The 21494-nt window shown below is 32.2% G+C and overlaps 1 protein-coding gene and 2 non-coding genes across 4 annotated transcripts in view; all 3 read right to left on the reverse strand.

Moving 5' to 3' along the window:
- Positions 1-4336: 4336 nt before the first annotated feature.
- The window catches only part of LOC113512171 (torso-like protein), a 72424-nt gene continuing 55266 nt past the window's right edge, over positions 4337-21494 (reverse strand). Inside the window, exons 2-7 of one of the 2 annotated variants that reach the window (XM_052893792.1) lie at positions 18223-18344; positions 16757-16981; positions 15329-15451; positions 14563-14737; positions 8025-8159; positions 4337-6853 (exon numbers count right to left, since the gene is read on the reverse strand). In XM_052893792.1, the coding sequence (XP_052749752.1) occupies positions 6593-6853; positions 8025-8159; positions 14563-14737; positions 15329-15451; positions 16757-16981; positions 18223-18326 (1023 nt within the window). In that variant the 5' untranslated portion in view covers positions 18327-18344 and the 3' untranslated portion in view covers positions 4337-6592. Of the gene's footprint in view, positions 6854-8024; positions 8160-9788; positions 9924-14562; positions 14738-15328; positions 15452-16756; positions 16982-18222; positions 18345-21494 lie in introns of both variants that reach the window. The other variant, XM_026895973.3, reaches the window with a different exon arrangement.
- Positions 18419-18490, reverse strand: Trnad-guc (transfer RNA aspartic acid (anticodon GUC)). Its single transcript has one exon. It is a non-coding gene; the product is annotated as a tRNA-Asp (tRNA).
- Positions 19097-19212, reverse strand: Trnal-caa (transfer RNA leucine (anticodon CAA)). The gene is made up of 2 exons: positions 19175-19212; positions 19097-19141 (listed from the first exon to the last, which is right to left on the reverse strand). It is a non-coding gene; the product is annotated as a tRNA-Leu (tRNA).

A 21494-nucleotide genomic window follows, 5' to 3' on the forward strand; every position in this document is an offset into this window, starting at 1 on the left:
ATTTTGCTAGCGTTAACCTCGAGTAAACATCGTGAACTTGACCTAAGAGATTAGTTGGTAGCTATTTATCAAAATAAGTAAGCTATACAGTGTTTCGTACCCAGTTATTCTTGGAATATCATGATATACTCTTCAGAAAACAGTGGGTATTGTCGTGTGGTTCAAAAGACAACGTTATGTAGGTAGGTACTTACTTGCGTTCTGCTTTGTCGACGTAACTATAAGCTGGGTCTCATCTAGGGGGCGCCAGTGGCAAATGTCCAGAATAGCAATATGAGTTCACTTATATTTAACATTATTATTATTTATTATTATTATAAAATTAATTAAAGTTTTTGAGAGTGTTTGTTATTCTTTCATGCGAGTACTAATGAAACTATTCGAATGAAATTTAGTACACGAGTTATATTTTAAAATATATACTACATAACTGGGCGATGACGTAGGATACAGTTAGTTCGTTTATAAAGGGCGATAAATAGCTTAATTGGGTATTAAATTCATATGTAATCATCTAATATCCAAAGGGTTGGATCTTCAGTTGATTTGTTGTCCTAATCAAATATGTTAAACAAGATTTAGAACGAATGCTCAATCAACTGCCATGATTTTATTTGCACTATAGGGCAGTGCAAAATGCTATTTTATTTTATTTGTTTTATTATGTTTTTATATATTATATTATGTTAGTACCTAACTTTCTAGAAGGGAGAAGAGATTGTTAGTAATTGGGATTAACAACCCCATTGCTAGCAATATATCCCAGCTGGTCGTAACTATAGTAATTGATTTATTGTTGAATTAGTCATGATGGACTAATTGACCTGTTTCATACTCACCATCCCTCACTGGTGTCCCGCCAGTATATACCGTTGGTGCAGGCGGGGTTACCATTTCATTATAATCCATTAAAAAAAGTACTAAAAGTTACTAAAAGATAATCATCTTGGTAAAATATTACGTATTTCCGAACAAACATACCGACTATTTTAACACCTAATATAGTAATATACCTAATAAATCTGATCTGATTTATTATAGTCAGATATTGTTGATTTGCCTTTTTAATTATGCGAAGTCAGACAGCTATTTAGGTATCTGTCTATTAGTGTTGGCATTGTAAATTAGTGTAATACATTTAATATCGAACATTTTATCTTACAAATATAATAAAATGTATCTCGATGATATCTGTAAATTGTAGATATTTGAGAAAAAATTGATATGAGGAGTTATAATTTTTATAAATTCTGTCTACCTGTTTGTATGTATGTTCTAGTTTCACGGAAAAACTACTGCACCAAATTAGATGTGATTTTGGCAGTTATATTCGTGAAGGTCTGACTTTAAATTCGTTGTATCCATCATCTTGATATAGAAGTGGATTATTTCATTGGTTTTACTACTATTGAAATCGCGCTTACGGAGTGGCGAGCAAAAAGTTAGTAAGAAAATTCAGTTGTTACTAATTGTTACTATTAAAAATAACACTAAATTGTTATAGATTTTTTTTTATACGACTTAGAATGGCAAACAAGCTGACGGCCCTCCTGATGGAAAGTGGTAACCGTCGTCTCTAAACATGAGCAGTACCATGGACATAATAGTACACACACATACTGTTTCGCCCATGATACCCCCCATGCGTTGCCATTCCTGAGGACTCAGGTCAACCTGCATATTGCTATCCATTGGGAGAGATCTTTTTTCTGACTTGTCTATTTACATTGATTATGACAGTGGCCTTATCTATGTCTTTTATGACAGAGGCCTTTTTTATAGGTGAAAATGGTATGGTAACCCTGCCTGCGCTAACGGGATACGCTGGCGGAGCACCAGTGAAGGGTGATAGATGAGAATGAAAACAGGCCAGTTAGCCTATCATGATGAATTCATCAGGAATTAATTATGATAGTTTCCAGGGAGAACCGCGAGGAGGTCGACCTGGTTGAGTATATTGCTAGCAGTGGGATTCCCAGTCTCCATTACTAACAAACCCTTTCCCCCTGACAGAGGCCTTTGTTCAGCAGTGGACGATAATGGTGTATGCAATCACATAAAATATGTTATATATATTATAGACACATAATATGCTTTGGATGGTATTATTTAGAACAGACAAATTTTTATCTGAAGAATTTGTCCAGCAGTATTTGAAATTAAAATCAAGGTCTACAGCGTTGTTCAAACGCCCTTCCGATAACCTGTGGCCACATGTGTGAATTAACTTATCTTAAAACGACTAAAACAGTGAAGTTTTTAGCGTTGTGAACATAATTGTTTATACCATTTACGACTGTTGGTATTTCAAATTGGTATTATGTTTAATCCGAAGTACACTGTTACTTTACGGTAGGTATATAGGTAAAAAATCTCTTCAGTGTTAAAATAGGATTTAATAAATGTTTAATAATATAATATTAATGTAAACTTTTTTTTATATTAATTTTGTATAATTATAACAATCATGTCTACAATTTTAGGGCACTTACATAGATGCTAAAAATATTGTCGCAAGGGTCCTTATTACGTTAAATGTCTGTTTAAAGTAAATATTTCATGTCATTTCATTTTAGGTTTTGTATGTTGCAAACTCCATTTAGCAATATAAACGTAAATAACACACATCTTTACTATTTTTATTATTTATAATTTTAAAAGAAGGTATCAGAAGTAGCATAATTTTTTTAAGAAAATAATTATTGGGAAAATTAGTTCATCAAACATTTTAGATAAGTCGATAAAAATGCTAAAAATTTTGATATATAGGTATTGTATTCCATATGTAAGTCTCTATTTTTCTTTCTTGCAACTAAAGGCACCGTACAGATAAGCAATACTTAAATTTTTTCTACATAACTTTGTTGATACCATTTGTATTAGATTTTTCTCTAGTACCATTATGATCTTTTGTTGAAAAACGTAAAGTTGAATGACTTACTATCAGACAAAAGGAAGTTTTACACTTTACATTATGATAAAATTAATAGATTATAATTCAGCCAACGACCTCGTTCCTTAATAATCTCTTGTAGACATCAGCATTATGAATGGCTTCCACTATAATGTGTGTGTTGACGCGGCTTCCGTGCACTTCTAACTATTGTAGAAATAAGATATATTTTGTTATCTATACCTACCATAGACAATATAATACTATACTAGTAACTAATATCATAAAGAGGTTTTTCACTGTTAGAAAGGTATATTATACCTGAGTGCTATAGCAACTTACCAGAGGGAGACTTTGTACAAAAGTTGATTGCTTGGGTACCTCTGTCCCATTGGTGTTTCAACCGTGAAGCAGTTGTGTTTGCACGGCTGTGTTTCGGTTTGAAGGGTGGGATATGGCGTGAATTTACTGGGTACAGAAGAATAACACCTGAGTCCTCAGGAATGGCAACGCATGGGGGTATCATGGGCGAAACAGTATACTCTGTTATGTCCATGGTACTGCTTATGTCTATAGGCGACGGTTACCACTTTCCATCAGGTGGGCCGTCAGCTTGTTTGCCATTCTAATTTGTATAAAAAAAAAGATGATTTTTTTAATGTAGTAAATTTATATTTTCAATAATTAATCACAATAAATGTAATCGAAGCCGGCAAAAATTCTATATTTAATATTTTAGGTTTGAAACAAAGGAATAAAATCCTTATGATATTACAAATATGAATTGTATTTACAAAAATTATAATACAAATAATTATTTACATGAAAGGAAAGAAAAGGAAATTGCTGTTTTATATATTCTGCTTTTTGTTTTTTTGTTGCTTTTTTGTTTTTCATTCTTTTATCTCTTTTACTGTGTATTATGTGTATGTTTTATTGTAATTTGTGTTCTGTAAGTAATGTATAATAAATATCTATATTTTCATTTGATTTGATTTTTCAGAAGGATGGATATATTATAGATTAGATATTATTATAAGGGAAATAAAGTATCCAAGTAAATGCATTTAACGCAAATGAAATGTTTGTACCCCTACTTTAGCAGACATATATTAATTTTCTTTGTATATCTTCTATGTACAGACAGCAGTTTCAGAGATGTTTTCTCCTACAACACTCAGGTTATGGAATGAGCTCCCTGCCGAGATGTTCCTAAGAGACTACAGCATGGGTTTCTTCAAAAAAGGGGTAAAGAGGTTTCTTCAGAATCGGCAACGCGCGCGTAATACCCCTGGTATTGCAGGCGTTTATAGGCTACAACAACCGCTTACTATCCGGTGGGCCGTATGCTTGTTTGCCAGCTTAGTAATATAAAAAGAATCATTTCGTTACAATTTTATTATATTAGTAAGATATTGGCATTGAAAAAAAGAAATACGATAATCAGTCGTAAAATATTTATTTTGTATTTTCACTTATTCGTATAAATGTTTCGAAAAATATTTACATCAATGTAAATGCATTCTGATATTGATCCCTTGTTGTATTTGTAAATATAAATCAATGACTAATATTGCACATTTATTTAAAAAAAAAAACCCTAATTATTATTAAAATATGTAGGATTGCCATCTGCCCTTTTCCTGAAGGGTTACCAGTATGAAAAATACGAGTTTAAGTATAGTAATAACTAACTAAAAATATAAATACTGTCTGTATTTATATTTTTAGGCGTTTAGGGCGTTTAGCAATCCTAAATGCGTGAGCATAAGTTTTAAAATGATTTTAATACAGAACATTACATAAAATATTGAACAAATTTATTAGATTATTAATAAATACTAGTAAAAATATATTAATGGGATCAAATATACATATATTAATTTATAATTATTATTAATTAAAATAGATCTTATACAAAAGCCCCTAATACAAAAATTCTGGTAATCAAATATGTATTAATGTGACATTCAATTTTAAATTAATAGAAAAAAGCAATTAATTAGCAACCGAATAGATTTATTTGGGAGGGGGAGGGGGTGAACACTCCGTTTCTATCATATACAGCAGAAATCGTAATTATTTTAGTCTATTTCTAGAAGACTTAATGAAATTCCGACCATAAGACAGTCTGCTTGATGGTTAATAGTATAAATAAAAAAGTCGAATAATTGGTTAAATGTTATGATTTATTACTAATTTCATATAGAGAGTGTTTCTGTGGTATTTTCAATAAAACTTGGTTACTATTTTACCATCATAAACCTCTCGTCCTTATATGAAAGAAAGAATGAATTAAAAAATTAATAAAATAATAGATTAATGTTTTATTACCTTATCGCAATTATATGAAGTCGGCGTAATATGTTTTTATTAATGTCATTCAAGATTTTGGCTTTAAACTTTTATTACCGGCCGTTAACCTGTCGTATACTTCTCTTGCGAATGCATTTTTCGTAATATCTGACATCAAAATAGAAATGTAGAGGAAAGAAGCGAGAAGAGAAAAAGAGAAGTACTTTGGAGTGAGTAAAGGAAATTAGTAAAAAAATAATGAAAAATTTACAGGAGAAAAGAAAAGGCGGATACTGCAATTGTGGAGAAAAGGTTGGTTACTATTTCATTAAGTCATATTAAAGCAGACTATGGGATTATTTTTCCAATGAGCATGATTATTTTTTCCAAAGAAACATTAAATATATAAGACAAAAAGTTTTAAGTCTCCCGTACTAATAGTGTGCGTGCAGTTGTCAAGTTAGTATGGGAAGCAATATTATAACTTTTTTTCTCTTTTCAAACATGGTTTTTTTTTTGGGAAAATTATATTACAGTGGTAAAACACTCACTTATAAATTTACGTCGTTTATAACAACTTTTATACATGTATGCATTGATTTTGCTTGTATATGTCACTATAATCGTAACAACGATATATCATAAATTACAATGTTTTTGGAAACGGGGCGTAACAATGGAAAATATCCTGAATTTGTAAAATACTTATTGATCTACCATTACTATTAAAATTTAGAAAAATATTATTATATTATTTAAAAATATTAGTTTAAGGCACTTTTTATTTTATTTATTACTATTTACAAAAATATTCATTTATCTATTTAAACCTAGATATATAAGTAGTTTGTTTTCGCTAATACTTAACTATGATCACATTTTGTTTTCTAATATTACTTTGTGAAATGTATATTAATTTGCAAATAGTAAAGGACCCATATTGACCATTATACCATCACCGTAGTCATCACAGTCTAGCTGCAGAGTTGTACATTTTTTTTTAATATTTCAATTGTACTTAAAACTAAATTCTAAAGTTTATACGTATACTTTTTCATACTTATATCAACATAGTTTTTTTTTTATATTTGCAATTACCAAATAATACTTTTACGTGCCTAGAATATTAGGTAAATTGCAGAAGTCATATATTGCTGGCAACATATTTTGTTAAACATTAATTCTAAATTCGAAATATGAAATTCTAATCAATTAGATTCGAAAATATTAATTTAAAATAAGTAGATAACTAATTATAAAACATTTAAATAATCAATAATTACTTATACCTATACAATTAATTTTGTATACCTTAATATGGATTTGTTGGCAATAGGAAGATTTTACTCTTAATTGACTGTAATTACGCTAGTTTATTTATCCTACAATTTTGTATTTCTCAAACTACATATTGCTCTCCCATAGTTTTAAATAATTATCTATGACTTCTTCGAACCATTTCTTCTTCTTAACATCCTTAAAAGCAGGCGATAATGTCTTTAAATTTAGTTGTAATAAGGCTTCATTTTCTAATAAAGTATCGAGGCTTCGTAGCAGATTTGGCTCTCCGTGAAGTTTGAGGAGGCTCGGGTACGAGAAGATGTAGTAATGGACTTTTAAACGCTTCATTGCCCAGTTCTCTACTGTTTTGTTGCCGCTGGCGACCTGTGAAATAAAATTCAGATTAATATTGACATGTAAGTTTAAGTCATTAAAGTTCAAATTTCAACTCCCACTGGTAAGATAATTATTGAATATGATTAACTGGATATAAAGTGTCTTACTAAATAAATCGATAACTGTGTATATCCAAAACTTTAGGACAATAAGTTACGCCTTTAAGGTGTCTAGAGTTTACAAGTGAACTCACTTTTTATTTCTAATATTAGTAAGGATAACATAGATAACAAATAATTTACAAAAATTAACTTAATTATCTAGTATTAGGAACAATTCTGTAGAAAATCCATTGATTGCAAAGTGATCAAACAAAATCAGTTTAGAATTTTATTAGCTAAGATATCATATTATAACTTTTTTTTTTTTTTTTTTTTTTTTTTTTTTTTTTTTTTTTTTTTTTTTTTATAGAACTTAGAATGGCAAACAAGCTGACGGCCCACCTGATGGAAAGTGGTAACCGTCGCCTATAGACATGAGCAGTACCATGGACATAACAGAGTATACTGTTTCGCCCATGATACCCCCCATGCGTTGCCATTCCTGAGGACTCAGGTGTTATTCCTCTGTACCCAGTAAATTCACGCCATATCCCACCCTTCAAACCGAAACGCAGCCATGCAAACACAACTGCTTCACGGTTGAAACACGAATGGGACAGAGGTACCCAAGCAATCGACTTTTGTACAAAGTCTCCCTCTGGTATAACTTTATCATAACATACACAAGAAACAACTAACAGTCAAAATTAAGAATTCCATTCTTATTTTTAAAACTGTTGAAAAATATCATTAAAACCATAGATAAGCTATGTCTAACAATAATAGATTATCTTAATATCTAGACACTTACTAATATAATAAGATGGAAATAATGAAAATTTCAAAAGCATAGTGCATGAATAATGATTACAGCCATGTATGTATGGACAGTACAAAGTAGATTTTATTATAAATACATAAATATACAATGAAAATAAATAATAAAAAAAGATAAATAAATAAATTGATTATTACATTATTAATAACACTTTGATTGTACATATAAATATTTAAAATCCATATTCTACATTTACATAAAGATCGGTCTTCGATTAAATGTAATCGAGATCAGAAACTTTATTTTTAATATACTAAGTGACATACCTAAATAGTGTTACCTTTATTTGGCCGATATGTTTAGCGTGCCAAGGTGAAAAATATCCTTCCAACTCCTTGGCAGTTATATCAGCAACGCCTTTGCTTTTTAGTCTCTCTTTGATCATAGAGTATGCGGTTCTAGAGAACACAAACACCTGGTGAGAGCATAGACAATATTCATGGTTATATTTTTTTATTTACACAATAGCCAGGTTTTGTGTCCCTCTGAGGTAACATTAACAAAATTGGACTATTAAAAACTTCTTTACTAATGATAAAAACGTTACATTTATGTATTTAAATTTAATATAAATAGCATATTCTCTGTCTCTATTTTGGAATAGAGAATACATCATAACTAATAATGTACCTATTGTCTATTAACCTTACAGACTGACTAATAAATTTTATTAAAAGCATTATTTCTTTTTTTTTTTCTTTTTTTTATTATGAATAATAATTTTCTGAGAATTTGATACAAATTTGTTATAAGGTGAAATTTATTTGGAGACGTAAAAAAGACACAATATTTTGTCATTTACAACAATTAATTTTGATAAAAAAAATAGTAATGCATATTGTCTATTAATTTATTGCAAATTTCATCACTTTTTTACTTTTAGATTATTCCTAGAATAAAATTTAAAATTACCAAAGTTCAATATGGCTGAAGTCAAAAGCATATTTAATTATAAATGATTTTTTTATTATTTATCTTTTTCTCTTATCTCAGATCTAGATACACGTTAGAATATTTAGTCACTTAGAAAGATATTATTTTAATTTATGCTTACGAAGAACGCTTTAATTAACAGTTCGGTGATTACATTTTTATAAATGTTTACTGATACACCGTCGATGAAATCTATCGTACGTACGTACCAATTAATTTATATATTAATTAATAGTATAGATAATATAATACTACAGTCCATTGGTATCTAAGTCGATTAATCAGTATCTTATGAAGAAAAAGACTGATTCCACTAATAGTTTCTGTCTATCATGCATGAGACAAATCGAAATACAAGTATTTGTGGACAACCCTAATGCTGTTTAGAAAAACACTAAGATAAAAATATAATATTAATATTATAAGAAAAAGAGAAGCTAAAATGATATTACTAATGTGAATAAACTACATAATAAATAATGGGTACAATACATTGAAATGAACGATTTAGATTGGCACATGACGGTATTAGAAAGAAGTTTTTGAGCATGACCACAAGCAATGCAAGATGATTGGTAATGCTTAGTTAGTCTGATTCTAAATTTGCAGACAGAATATGAGCAATGTAATATAAATGATGATGATGAATCTGAATTTTGATATGATAATGTCCATGACATGCATATTCGTATGTATCGTGAGACACGCGGGAGACACTTATGTAATTTAATATGGAAATTATTATATATTGACAATAATTAAACTTCCTTTTCAGTATCTAGCTCTTTTTGTAATATATATGAATGCAGTAACATTGTTTGTTCTTTACTAAAATATCTTCAATATATTGATGTTATTTTTTTATATATCACGAAGGTGCCAAAAGCATACAGCCCGTCTGATGATAAACGGTTACTGTAGCCTATGAATGCCTTGATATTATTATTCTAAGAACTAATTTTAGTATTAAGTACTTAGATATTATTTTTTATAAGTAGTAAATAACTTAAGGCTATTTATTGACTTTATGATATATATTTTATTTGGTTTTATTATAATGGCCTTTGCGTCTCACGATACAAGGTTTAGAATCAGGCTAAACAGTCCAAACCTTGATAGCTCCAATATGTTCCGCGTAAAACGGGGAGAAAAAGTTGTTAATTTCAGCGGGCGGCAGCTCACTCACGCCCCCTGACTTTACTCGCTCTTTTATCCTAGCGTATACGCCTCGGGAGAACACGAAAACCTGGCAACATTCGAATATAATGACTTAAACAAGATGATAATGTTCAGTTATGGGAGTACTAGCTTTTACCCGCATCTTCGTTCGCGTGACCGGGATATGTTCACTGACCAGGATAAAAAGGAGTCTATATCCTTCTTCCTTTCATATATTACGTGTATACCAAATTTCATAGTGATTGACGAAGCTGTTAAGTTGTAATAAGGTAATAAACAAACAAAATTCACTTTCACATTTATAATATAACTAGTAAGGATTCTGCCTGTGAAACAGAATATGTTCTTAATAAAACTTGGGTAGAAATATGATAAAATGTTTTGAGTTTACTATATTAACCCCATGCACTATATTTACCAGAGGGAGACTTTGTACAAAAGTCGATTGCTTGGATACCTCTGTCCCATTAGTGTTTCAACCGTGAAGCAATTGTGTTTGCATGGCTGTGTTTCGGTTTGAAGGGTGGGATATGGCGTGAATTTACTGGGTACAGAGGAATAACACCTGAGTCCTCAAGAATGGCAACGCATGGGGGTATCATGAGCGAAACAGTACTGGTATGTCCATGGTACTGCTCATGTCTATAGGCAACGGTTACCACTTTCCATCAAGTGGGCCGTCAGCTTGTTTGCCATTCTAAGTTGTATAAAAAAAAAATGCATCTAGCTATTACTACGCTAGCCATTTAGATTTTAGTCTGTGTATGAAAAGGAAACCTTTGGTTGTATGAGAACTGTTTATTCTCAGCTGTGTGTAAATTTGTGTAAATAAAAAATAGGGAATACACAAAATGCAACTCATTTTTTTTGTAAACTAAATAGATTATTGATTACTGTGTTAATCGCAGTATACCCTGTCAGGTCGACCTCAACGCGATTCCCCTTGGAAACCATCGTGATTAAATCTCGAATTCTTGTTTCTCGAATTTTCGAATACCTGCTTTCATCCTTATTTATCTACGTTCACCCGGCTCTCTCAGTGTATACTGACAGCGCTGGAGGGTTTACCATTTTATTATCATTGATTAAAAAACTATATTAAATCATTGATGAAGTACTAATCATTATTTACTTATTGAACATTAAATTATTTTACTCAAAGCAAATAAATTAGAATAAGGCTATATCTTATACTAATTGCTTTGCGTCATTGAGTCAGCGACACGTTGTTATAACACCTATTTTGTTACATTTCCACGCGCAGGATATAAGAAACGTGACACAAAATACAATTACCAAGTAACCATATCGCTCTATTACCTTTGTTTACAAAACTATGGGTTGTGGATTAAAACACAATGCACGTTTTGCCCGGTCCGTCTCGGTCTATGTCCGGTCACGTGATACGGCAATGGCCGGCAGCGGCACTAGGTTACATATGGAGCATGTGAAATTAAATATAAAATGAAAATCATAAGTCGCACATGCTACTTTTCTTCATGTAAACTGCTACAAGTAGCAATAAGTGAAAAATCACTGACAAATAATTGAATGTAGCAATTGTTTCATGCCTAGACCATACCATAGTATATTAGCCGTTGACTATCCATTGCCGAACATAAACCTTCCCCAGGAGGGTTTTGCCAGTAGTTGCCATGCTTGGCAACCGCAGTTAGGATTTGGTGATAAAGGACGCTCCTGCTCATCCCTCGATCATTAAGTTCCCGTAGTTGCCTTATACGATACCCAATAGAAAGGATGGCCTATTCTATGCCGGGACCACGCGGTACCTTGCGTAGATAGGACGCACAGTTGATTAACTCGTTAATGAGTAATAATAATTGTTAAAGTTAGATTTGTAAATGAGTAAGCAATCACCATGGTCGAGCAATAATAGTTGGCCGTGTGGTCCCGGAATAGAATAGGCCACCCCTTCCTTTTCTGCAGATGTTGTAAGAGTCGATTAAGGGAGGTCGAGGGAAGGACAGCAGCGTCCCTTTTAAAATATCTCTAAAGCCCTGATAGCGGTTGCCAATCCGCCTGCCAAGCGTGGTAACTACTGGCAAAACCCCTCAAGGGGGAGGCTTATGTTCAGCAGTGGACAGTTAAAGGCTGATATGATGATGATGATGAATTTATCACCAGGCAGGTAGGTAGGTAATATTATAATGTGCTGATAGGTGGTAAATAATCACATACACGCTGGATAACTAGCTATCTACCGATATCACAATAAATAAGCTGATATAAGGGAGATTTAATGTACTTAATATCATATTTGTTGGAGTAATTAAAAAGTAATTATACTGTATTAATTGATAAATATATTTTTTTGTTCAATCTAAAGTTTTAAATTATCGATTCTCTAGAGAAAGATCGATGGATAGTCATTTAAACCATATCCCATGGTCGTGGCTTCTGAAAGCCATTAAATTACAGCTGCATACAAATTACCATATTGACACACTGAGTGATGAATGAATTCCGAGAGAAAGTTATGGGTTTTTCAAGGCATCTATTTATTATGTGTAGGAAGATATAATACACACTATTAATATTATAAATGTGAAAGTTTGTCAGGATGGATGGATATTTGTTCTATTTTCATACAAAAAGTACTGAACGGCTTTGAATAAAATTTGGTACACCGGTAGGTCATATCCTAACTTAGTCGTGGTCGTGGCAAAGGTCGTTCAACTACAGACGCAGGTGCAGAGTTGCTTAGACACGTATTTGCTGCATGGGAAACTAAAATGGATGTGATAGGATTTTTTGTGACCTTTCTAAGGCTTTTGATTGCGTTGATCATAACACATTGCTAAAAAAACTTGCTTTTTATGGCGTCAAAGACAATGCTTTAAATTTAATAAAATCTTATCTATCTGATAGAATACAGAAAGTGAAGATTAGCAACGCTACGTCTGACGGGTCACTTGTGCAAATGGGTGTACCTCAAGGATCTATTCTCGGTCCATTTTTATTCCTAGTTTACATTAATGATCTCTCATATGCCATGCAGGATAGATGCGGCATAGTATTGTTTGCAGACGATACTTCATTGATTTTTAAAGTTAATAGAATGACTAATAATTATGACGATGTAAATAGTGCTTTGCGGCGTCTCCTGCACTGGTTTACAACTAACAATCTTATGTTAAACGCTAAAAAAACAAAATGTGTTAATTTCTCTCTATCTAAAAGTTTTAATACTAATTGCAATATTAAATTAAATGACGAATCTCTCGAATTTATAGAATCTACTGTCTTTCTAGGAATCACACTAGATAATAAAACACAATGGGGTGCACAAATTCAAAGCCTTGCAGCGAAACTAAGTTCAGCAGCTTTTGCCGTGCGTAAAGTTAGACAGTACACTGATACTGATACTGCTAGATTAGTCTATTTTAGTTATTTTCATAGTTTACTCTCTTATGGAATATTACTATGGGGAAAAGCGGCAGATATTAAGAATATATTCATATTACAAAAACGTGCCGTTCGAGCGATCTACTGTATGAAGAGTCGTGACTCATTAAGAGAGAAATTCAAAGAGGCAAATATTCTCACCGTTGCTTCTCAATTTATATATTCAAATATTCTATATGTTCATAAAAATCTTGACTTATTTCCAAAAAACAGCAATATTCATAATATTAATACTAGATTTAAAGACAAACTTGCTGTCCCCAAGTATCGTTTAGAAAAAGTTAATAGGTCTTTTATGGGAATAGGTATAAAAATTTACAATAAGATACCAAAGGATATGTTGGAATTACCCTTAAATAAATTCAAAACATCTGTTAAATCATATTTACTGAGCAAAGCCTATTACTCACTAAACGATTACTTGAATGACGAGTGTGCATGGCAATAGTTGTTCATGCACTGAATTTTCATTTAATGTTAGACATAGACACCTATATAAATATACATTGTAAATAAACTGGCTTTAAAAAAAAAAGTAATTCAATTGAGTTTCTTGCCAGTTCTTCTCAATTGGATCTATATACCGAACTGGACGGTAGGGTAAATATAAAATTATAATGTAAAAATTTGACGTTCATAAGCGGCTAAAATGTCCTACATGAATAAATGATTTTTGAATTTTTTTTTTTTTTTTTAGTATATAGGATACTATATAATACTGTTTCACGCGTGAAAAGTCGCAGGATGCAGCTGGTATATAATATGTCTGAGATAGAAAAGTACTATCTTTTTGATCTTGAGAATTACAGTACATGAATTGGTTTCCTTGACCTTTTTTTCTCTGTATCGAATAGACAATTTGGTACAAAGTAGGAAGTGACTTTATGGTCTATGAATAATTAATAACAAGAAATAACTGAAAAGTAGAAATTCTTTCCTCAATAGCCAAGTTTTTTTTTTATTTACGCCTGAAGGACCACAGTTATAGGACAAAGAAAACATACTATTCTATTCTTGTTACACCAATAAATAAATATTATTTAATTCATTTATTCCACAAACTTAAGGTCCGGTTCATGTAGATATTCGCAAACTACTTCTCTGGTCTATCCTTGCTCCCTCTGTTGCGAACAGAAGGGGAACAAGCATAGAACATGGAGGAACATGAAGAGATGATAGAATATAGTTTTTTTGAGTATTTTCAATGTAATAGACGGTAGATCACTATGGGGGGATCTTTACTACTAGACTATTTAGCAATCCAAAGGAACTACCCTCACCTGATACAAAGAATTACCCGTCACATACGAGGCAATATAGTGAGATCCGTATTTCCTAATGAAGTCTGCGATGGACACGGTGTCGCCTATAGGCGAATCTTTAATCGCGTCAAAGACAACATCTTCCACATCTATAGTAGACGGAAGATCGCTCAGCTTGGCTTTTTCACGGAATCTGAAATGAAGTTATTAATGTCTTTTTTATGATATTCAGAATGACAAACAAGCTGACAGGCCACCGGATGGAAAATAGTAACCGTCGCATATAGACATGTACGGGATGGAAAACTGAAAGAGAAATTGGATAAGTCATCATATATTTTTAATGGATGAAAATAGAATGGTAACCCCGCTTGCGCTATCGGCATACACTAGGTGAAAAATACTTAGTTATGATTAACGAATGTAGGTGAACACAAGAATAGCTCTGTAGGACACTAAATAAAAAAAAAATTGTTAACACATTATATAATGCATAAAAAATCTATTAAAAACCAACAGAGATATGTATTGAATCGGTTACCACCGAAAGATGAGGTAGTGTATTAAACCATCAAAATTTTGTACTTTAAAAAACTAGACATTAAACATCTGGGGACACAACACAGAACATCATGACCAAAGAAATAGGGTAAAGTCCTAAATTAAAATTTTCTAAATATCGTATATTGGCATGGCCGAAAATCGATATGGAGATCGAGATCTTAGCAAGGTGCCTACCACTGTTTAAGAGCAAAGAAATGGTTAATTGACAAATGCTATTTACCTGGAGACCCTGACGAGCACGTAACTGTGGTCACCGTTGATGAAGGACGAGTTGATGCCCAAGTTCCGCGCCATGATGTCTGTGGGCCAGCCCGCCGTGAATGCTCGCCATGGACGCTCTAACCTGGAAGGATTGTTGCATCTTCCTAAGATTATAAAGGCGGACACATTGAATTTGCGATCATTCGCGTGATTTGGTATATTTTGAAAGATTAAGAAAAAACTAATGTAGATCTATATTATGTATTATATTATATATTATATCTGTATTATATATTATATCTCTATTATATATTATCAAATTTGGTAATAATGTCACTTCGTGAAAAAACAATATTTTCCGCTTTTTTTAATATATACATATAAGTCCTGTCCTTAGTCTTCGTCTTTCCACTGATTTTTATTTTAGGCATTTGACTGGATATTTTTCTTATGTAAAATGATTTCTTTATTCTGGATCCGATTTTGAAAATTAGTAATGAAATCAATAAGGTTACGATTGAAGTACCTATTTACTTTAGTAGAGTTTAATCTTAGATTAAGAATTTACTATTTTATTTATTTATTTATTCAAAATACCCCTTATTCATAAAGACGTCAAATCTTTTATAACAGAAGGAGACTTTATACAAAAGTCGATTGCTTGGGTACCTCTGTCCCATTCGTGTTTCAACCGTAAAGCAGTTGTGTTTGCATGGCTGTGTTTCGGGTTGAAGGGTGGGATATGGCGTGAATTTGCTGGGTACGGATAAATAACACCTGAGTCCTCAGGAGTGGCAACGCATGAGGGGGTATCATGGGCGAAACAGTCTACTCTGTTATGTCCATGTACTGCTTATGTCTATAGGCGACGGTAACCACTTTCCATCAGGTGGACCGTTAGCTTGTTTGCCATTCTAAGTTGTATAAAATAAAACCTATTTTAGCTATTGAACTGTTTTGTCTCTTTCTTTTATACTGAATTCCCAATTAAAAAGAAAGTTACAAAACAGGGTTAAAGAAAATTTGTAGACTGTTTTATTTTTATTTGTATAAAGAGATTATTGTATACATAGTACAATTATCTGTCGTATCTAAAAATTTCGTAAGGTAGGAGGCGTTATCTTTTTTTAAGAGTTTGAGTAATAGACTACTAAATTACGAAGTGGGGGTAAAGGGATTGTTAGTAATGGAGACTGAGAATCCCATTGCTAGCAATATACCCAACCATGTCGACCTCCTCGCGGTACCCCCTGGAAACTATCATGGTTAATTTCTGATGAATTCATCATGATAGGCTAACTGGCCTGTTTTCATTCTCATCGATCACCCTTCACTGGTGCTCCGCCAGCGTATCCCGTTAGCGCAGGCGGGGTAATCATTCCATTTTCACCCGTCAAAAAAAAATTACGAAGTTCTTGATTTTAAATCAGAAATATATATAAAATACCTTTCAAACGTGAAATCCCTGAAGTATGCCTGAAGTAGTTGCTTCAGGTTATCGCAGAACTCCATATGGAAGTCACCGTCGAAGATGGTCTTCGCTTGGCGCGGCTTCTGCTCCACAAAGAACTTATCCACGTTGCGAAAGACGCTAACGGTGGGCTCCCTGAACACCCAGCCCTCTGTATCGTTGCGGGGCACCACTCGCATGCAAATACTGAGGTAACCATATCTGGGGATAAATAATATTTTGAAAGGTGTAAATTAGACTTTGATGGTTCATGGACATAATAAAATGATGATAGGATGATAATGGATATATATATATATATATATATATATATATATATATATATATATATATATATATATATATATATCGGTCGGCTATAGTATATATTATTTATTTATTAATTACTCGAAGTTGTAGGACACAATTAGTAAATAATACATGTAAAATCGAAATCACTAGGATCCTTTTAAGGGAATTTTGATCTGTATTCACAAATCAGAATTATATCATTATAATATCATTTGACGAGGCTAATGAAACTGAATATTTTCCCCAAAGAAACATGGCTTGAGAGAAGACTAAAAACCTTTTATGATACTGTCTATGTACCATAGCTGTCTAATTGAGGCTAATTTAGTATGGGAAGTGTTGTGAAACCTTTTTATATTTTATTTTCAAATCAATAACAAAAAAATTGATTTTTGTTCATATTCATTCTAAAATACAATTACCGTATTATAATCTTTCTGAATTCATCATCTACTATTTTTCTTCACCTGCTTCCCGAAACCTAATTTTTATTTATATTAATCGGATTATTCATAGGACGCTTAACATGATCTGTTATTTTTTGACTTAAGTTTCTTTACTAAATAATAATAATAATAATAATAATAATAATAAGCTCTTGCCAACGCAGAGTACTTGCACAGACACAACCAGGTAGCCAAAATACTCCATCAAGAGCTAGCTCTGAAGTACGGCCTCGCGAATGAGAGGTTGCTGACTATTGGAAGGAGAAGTTTAAAAAACATAATCATTTATTATTGTGTGTGTATATTACGCGATATCTAACTAAATTTCCCGTTGACCCCCGTGTTGACCCCATATTAATTTATCATGATTGCAACCACCTGTCTTTTTTGCAAGGCAAAATCAACTTGTGTTCAGACAAACGATTTCACACATTCATTACAAATATTTGTACAGAAATAATATCATTTTCTATAAGTGAGTTACATTAGTTTTAGAATAAGAACGATGAAATTACTAAATAATCTTTTATTTAATAAAAATTTGATTTCATTTTTGACAAGATATGTAGGTAGTTTGATGTCATCACGGTCGAAAATTTTGAGCATTGAAAAAATTAACAACTGTTTCGCCGAAAAATAAATTGATCGAAAAACACCAGGAAGACAGATGGATGATGGATTAGGAACAGGAAGATGATGGATTACCTCATAAATATGTTAATCGCCTTGCCGACGCCGAGCTCCGAGTCGAGTGTGGTGGCGACGTGGCACAGTGCTACCACCAGCAGCACTGTGTGCACCCGCACCATCACACAGACACTGGAAATCTGTTGGCAATGAGAATTATACATAAATATACTGATACATTTGTATAAATATAAAAATAAAATGACAAATCGACCTCCCCGACGGGGAATTGAACCCCGGTCTCCCGCGTGACAGGCGGGGATACTGACCACTATACTATCGAGGATTTCAAGAGCGTTTATGAAATTATGAAATACTAAGTGTAGCAAATTTATTATAATTTTTAAGATAAACGAATAAATTATTACACTACATTTTTTAAAATGTGTAATGTATGTAGTTACACAATCAGTTAAAAATTTATCTATTTTATTATTTGTTATAACATTAATATTTGTTAATTATACACTCTATTATAATGATTGTTTTATATTGAAGTTAATATCTAAATTATAATAAAAACCTAAAACAAAATTTGTGTTCTATTTTGTTACTATTATTATTATAATTAGTGAATCATATCTGTATTAGTATAGTGATTTTTTTATGGTTTAAATATTGATTCTCAGTAATTCATTAAATTTAAATAGGTGCTTATAAAAAACAATAAGTGCCAATTAAAATTTAAACATAATGATGTCTACTTAAAGGCTGAAATTATGATAAATTTAATAATTATTAAAATTACATAGTAGACTTTTTTAGTATTTACTATCACATTAATGAAAGAGTATACAATTTATAGTCTATGCGTTTCTTAAACGTAATAAGAATTATTGATATGTATTAAATCAAAAATAAAATAATATGAAATAAATTTAAAAAAAGTTTTTGTCAGAAGTGGGATTCGAACCCACGCCCTCAGAGAGGACCAGAACAACTCGTACCCGTTTAACGGGCAAGAGCTTAACTTGAGTCTGGCGCCTTAGACCGCTCGGCCATTCTGACAGTTATCATACAAGTCGAAATAAGCAAACACATTCAATGTGTATGTTTAATACAATTGCCAACAGGTGGCATTACTTTACGTGTTTACTATCAACGCCCTAAAATAGCTACTCAATACACAAAGTTTGTGTTAGTCAATTATTTATATATTATAGTTGAAATTTATTTTTATATTTTAATAGAAGTATAAAATTAGAAGTAGAAAATTGTTTGTCTCTTATAAAATAAATTTTGTGAAAATGTACGATATCCACATATATGGTAAATAACTATTCACCTATATTAGATAAATTATATCCATTATTTTAAAATCTATATAAAACTATTTTAATTTCTAATCTTAATGATGGCAACACCATCATTGTCATTATTGTACAACTTATAACCTCTGTTGAGCACAAGTCTCTCCCATAAAAGGAGAGGATATTCTCCACTACTACACCATGTAAGCGGCATTAATGTATATAAGAAATCTTTAGTCGCCTCTTGCTATATCCTGAGAAGGCTTTGGCAGTAATGAGGTTAATAATGCCCATTGCTAGAAATATATCCTATCAGGTCGACCTCCACGCGGTCTTACCTGGAAACCATCGTGGTTAATTCCTAGTGAATTCGTAACAATGGGCGAACTGACCTGCCTTCATTTTCATCGTTACATACCCCACTGATGCCTCGCTAGTTAATAAAGACGGGTGCACCATCCATCATCATCATCATAACCATTCCATATTTCTTCATCTATTAAAAAATCCTGAGAATAAAGGAGTGATGACATCGCATCCCTACTCCGCCATCTCACGGAATTACACACTAATTGCACAGTAACCACAAATAGTAGAGCAATCAACATTCAATTATTTATTAGACACACATTTTCGTGCACGTGATATGTATTATGTACATTAAAGCATATACAATTTTATTGCCGTGTACAATGAGAAAATTAACAAGCGTATCATAATGGTTACAATGTTATATGCAACTTGTTTATTTAGACGATCTATGTGTCTGTTTGTATTCATTTAAATCGGTAAATGTCCTTTTTTAATAGGTGAAAATGAAATAGTGGCCATTCCTAAGCTATCGGTATACGGTGGAGGGGCACTAGTGAGGAATGATAGGTGTGGATGAAGCAGGTGAGTTGGCCCGTCGTGACGAATTCAAGAAGAATAAGTCACGATGATTTATAGGGAGGATAGCGTGGAGGTCGACCTAACAGACAAGTATATTGTTAGCAAGAGGGCTGCCAGCCTGTATTACCTTCCCCCGAATAAATATAGTTATCACTGTATGATAGAGTCCATATTGTATATAATTGTATAGTTAGCAAAGTTATTTATACGCAAGCGCAGGCGGTCTACCGGGCACAGGCGGGAGGCGGGATACATTTCGTAGGATTTTTTACGACGAAATTTATAATTCGATTCTATCGAATTTTTCGACGTGGACAAGTGTACAACCACCTTAAGGTTACACAAAACTCGAACTAGGTTACTGTCACAAGTAACACCAGATAGAAACAAGTTCACTAGTCTAAGCTCCAATCAAAGAAACCAAATCGGTGACCCGACACGTCATAAATCGTGAACCCTTGGCCCAGTTCGGAGACGACAAAATTACGTCAATTGTTATCGCGAATTGCAATTGCCTGCAATTTGAAGACATGCCAGCGATCGTTGTTAAGTTTCGACCACACTATCGAATCGCATAGCGTGTTGTAGGAGACAAAGTTTTTTTAACAGTTTTTTTTATGTTTTTATTTCTTCAGTTTATTCGTTTGTGTATGCAGTGCCTGTTATGTGTATCTTCGCTAACCTAAAACCGATTTTAAATTTGATTTTTATTATTTAAAAAAGGAAAAAAAGAAACTAGTATGCGTGAGCTCCCATACAATAATATTTAGTCGAATGTTATATTTCATAGTTGAATAGCTTTTTTTTTACGTTTAATTGTTACTTTTAAAAATACCGTTACAAAATTAATTTAAGTGAAGCCTGTAAAGTGTTTTCATAAAAAGTTATGAAAATTATTTTAAAATTATAAAATTAAAGTCTTAAAATGGCGTTTTTTCTCCTTTTTAAAGCCGATTGAAGTCAGTGTTGCTCAAAGATTGCATGTACATGCAACATTAAATATGTACTCAATAATAGTGGTAGCTAATAATTAACCAACAATCTATAATTATGTTATGTCACTATACCTAATTGCCTACTGTATCTACAATGTACACAATACTAAGATACATAGTTCAGTCTGTTATATAAGTGTTATATATAGGTACA

The sequence above is a fragment of the Galleria mellonella genome, unplaced genomic scaffold, assembly GCF_026898425.1.
Source record: "Galleria mellonella isolate WM207_F2 unplaced genomic scaffold, CSIRO_AGI_GalMel_v1 utg184, whole genome shotgun sequence".
Classification (NCBI taxonomy): domain Eukaryota; kingdom Metazoa; phylum Arthropoda; class Insecta; order Lepidoptera; family Pyralidae; genus Galleria; species Galleria mellonella.